This window comes from Carlito syrichta, unplaced genomic scaffold, assembly GCF_000164805.1.
Source record: "Carlito syrichta isolate Samal-C Ts95f unplaced genomic scaffold, Tarsius_syrichta-2.0.1 Scaffold287800, whole genome shotgun sequence".
NCBI lineage: Eukaryota > Metazoa > Chordata > Mammalia > Primates > Tarsiidae > Carlito > Carlito syrichta.
This window is the reverse complement of record NW_007231896.1, coordinates 146,773-148,971: the sequence shown is the minus strand read 5'-3', so window position 1 is coordinate 148,971 and position 2,199 is coordinate 146,773. Positions and strand designations below refer to the sequence as shown.

The following is a 2,199-nucleotide window of genomic DNA, read 5'->3' as shown; positions in this document are numbered from 1 at the left end:
GGTCTGTGCGCGCTTGGGCGTCCGCGGGCCCCTGGAGACCGGCCCCCGGAGCGGCGCCGCGGAGGGCGGGGGCGCGCTCCTTGAGCCGAGGGGAGGTCGGTTGGACCGCGGTCGAGGGCCCACGTGTAGCTGGTCGCCCTCCCTGCGAGTCCTGCCTGGAGCCGAGCTGCCTTCCCGCGGCTGTATGTCAACATCCAACCCTTCCGCCTTGGCCGCCGGGCCGGGCCAGCTGGCAAGCGGGCCTTCTCGCTGGCTTCTCCCCCCGAAGGTGCTCTCCCCGGGCCCGGGGCTGGGCAATCACTTTTGGAGCGCCTACTGTGTGCCGGGTGGGAGGCGGTTTCGCCGGCGCCGCTTTGAAGCAGCCCCTCTCCCTGACTCGGTGCAGCGGGACTGAGCAGCCCCATTTCCCCGAAGAGCGCACTGAGGCCTCGGGAAGGCAAGCCACGTTCTTTGCTTGCGGACCACGAATTTAATTGCACTCCCAGGAAGTCGAGGCGGTGGTCCACTTCTGTTTTCCGTAGTAGTCGAAGCCACAGCTAGAAGAGCGGTGGAAGTTAAAGGAATCGGAGCGGGAGGGCGAGGAAGATTTACGAACTCGGTGGGGGGGGGGGGGAGGGAGAAACAGCTCTTCACGCGAATGTACGGGAGTCCAAGGTTGAAGTCAGCACAGGATTTTTTTTTTTTAAGCGAATCGTGGTGTAATGGAAAGCCCACAGTACTTGTCATCAGAACACTGCCACTCAGCCACTTGCTGGGTGTGCCACCTAACTGCCTCATGGGCCTCAGTTTCCTCGGCAGTTGAAGGAGGGGGTTGAAGTCGATGCTCTCCAAGGCCCCTTCCTGCATTAAGAATTCGGATTCGGTCCAGGAGCTGCTCTGCCAACTCCGCTAACTGAAGAAACATCTGTGTTCCCAATTCAGTTCCCTTAAAATAGAACTCCTGCACGGAGACTTAAGTCCCTTTGAAATAGATTTGTCCATGCAGACTGTGCAGGCCGGAGACTCCTTAGGCTGGAGTTAGAGAAAGCAGCTCCAGGCGACTTTTCTGGAGTTCGTGACTCTTTCTGCAGCAGCGTCCTACTGTGCAGTGTGTCCTCCTGCCCGTCCAGAGCAAACTTTGAGAGTGGAAGAAAGATGGCGTTTTCAGAATTGAAAAATAAGAATGGCCCCTTTCAGATAAGGAGAGACAGCTGAAGGTAAAATTGTGCTCTGTAGAAGAGAAAGGTCACTACAGTTCAGGTGGCATATTCCATTTCCACCTCTATTAATATTAATTCAACATTAAGATGCTATGTAAAGGAATTGTCACTGGGGGGCCTACCTTCCTGAAGGCAGCTGGCTTATTATCATGCACAGTGGGACAGATTAGTACTTAAAGTCTTGTTACCAAACTGTTGCATTTTTAAAGACCCTCCCTGGTCCTGGGGGAGTACTAGAAAGCACTAAACACATTGAAGCTGTTTGCTGTAAACTGGCCTGGGGCCTTTCTGTGTTTACTCAGTCTGTTTTGTTGGTGGCAGAGTAGAAGCTTTCTAGACTGCCTGTGCAGGGTCCTTCTTTCCTCCTACTTTGCGATTAAGAAAGCAGAGCTGGAACACGCTTGAAAGCCTTTGAACAATTTCCCTTCTACCCCTGGGATTTCAGAAGGCAGTCTCAAGAGATGTTGTATTCTTATTAAAGCAAAAAGAAAAGAAGTGTGAAGGAATTTACAGAAAGACACACCCATCTGCTGTAGTTTAGCCAAGGACATGATAACCCCAAGATACTCTGTTGAGCACTGAAGGTGTAAGTAAAGTGTGTGTGTGTGTGTGTGTGTGTGTGTGTGTGTGTGTGTGTGTGCGCGCGTTTCAGCTCTTTTGCCCCAACTATCCCCAGGTTCCCCCCAAACTAATATTCTATCTGTTTATTATATTTATTCACTGTTGATCTTATGTTTGAAGAAATGATTTTGTTTGTCTCAAAAAAGCAATAAGATAGCATGTATTTTAAGAGACACACAGCTACCTGTTTTAAGGGGTGTCTTGCCATTAAAACGTGACAACAAAGTCATTTTCAAAGTGACTTACTAAATTACAGTATCACTAATTAAATGCCCCTAACACCTTTAATAGAAAAAACTTTATAAGTATTTACTTGAGATATTTACGCAGGAGAATTCTATTTGGCTTCCAAAAGAAAAATTAATAGCACAACATATGA

General features: G+C 49.9%; 1 protein-coding gene across 1 annotated transcript in view; it reads right to left on the bottom strand.

Annotated features, from left to right (window-relative positions):
* The window catches only part of PRKAA2 (protein kinase AMP-activated catalytic subunit alpha 2), a 130,810-nt gene extending 130,406 nt beyond the window's left edge, over positions 1–404 (bottom strand). Inside the window, exon 1 of the mRNA XM_021709967.1 lies at positions 14–404. Within this exon, the coding sequence (XP_021565642.1) occupies positions 14–404 (391 nt within the window). The remainder of the gene's footprint in view (positions 1–13) is intronic.
* Between the last annotated feature and the right edge of the window lie 1,795 nt (positions 405–2,199).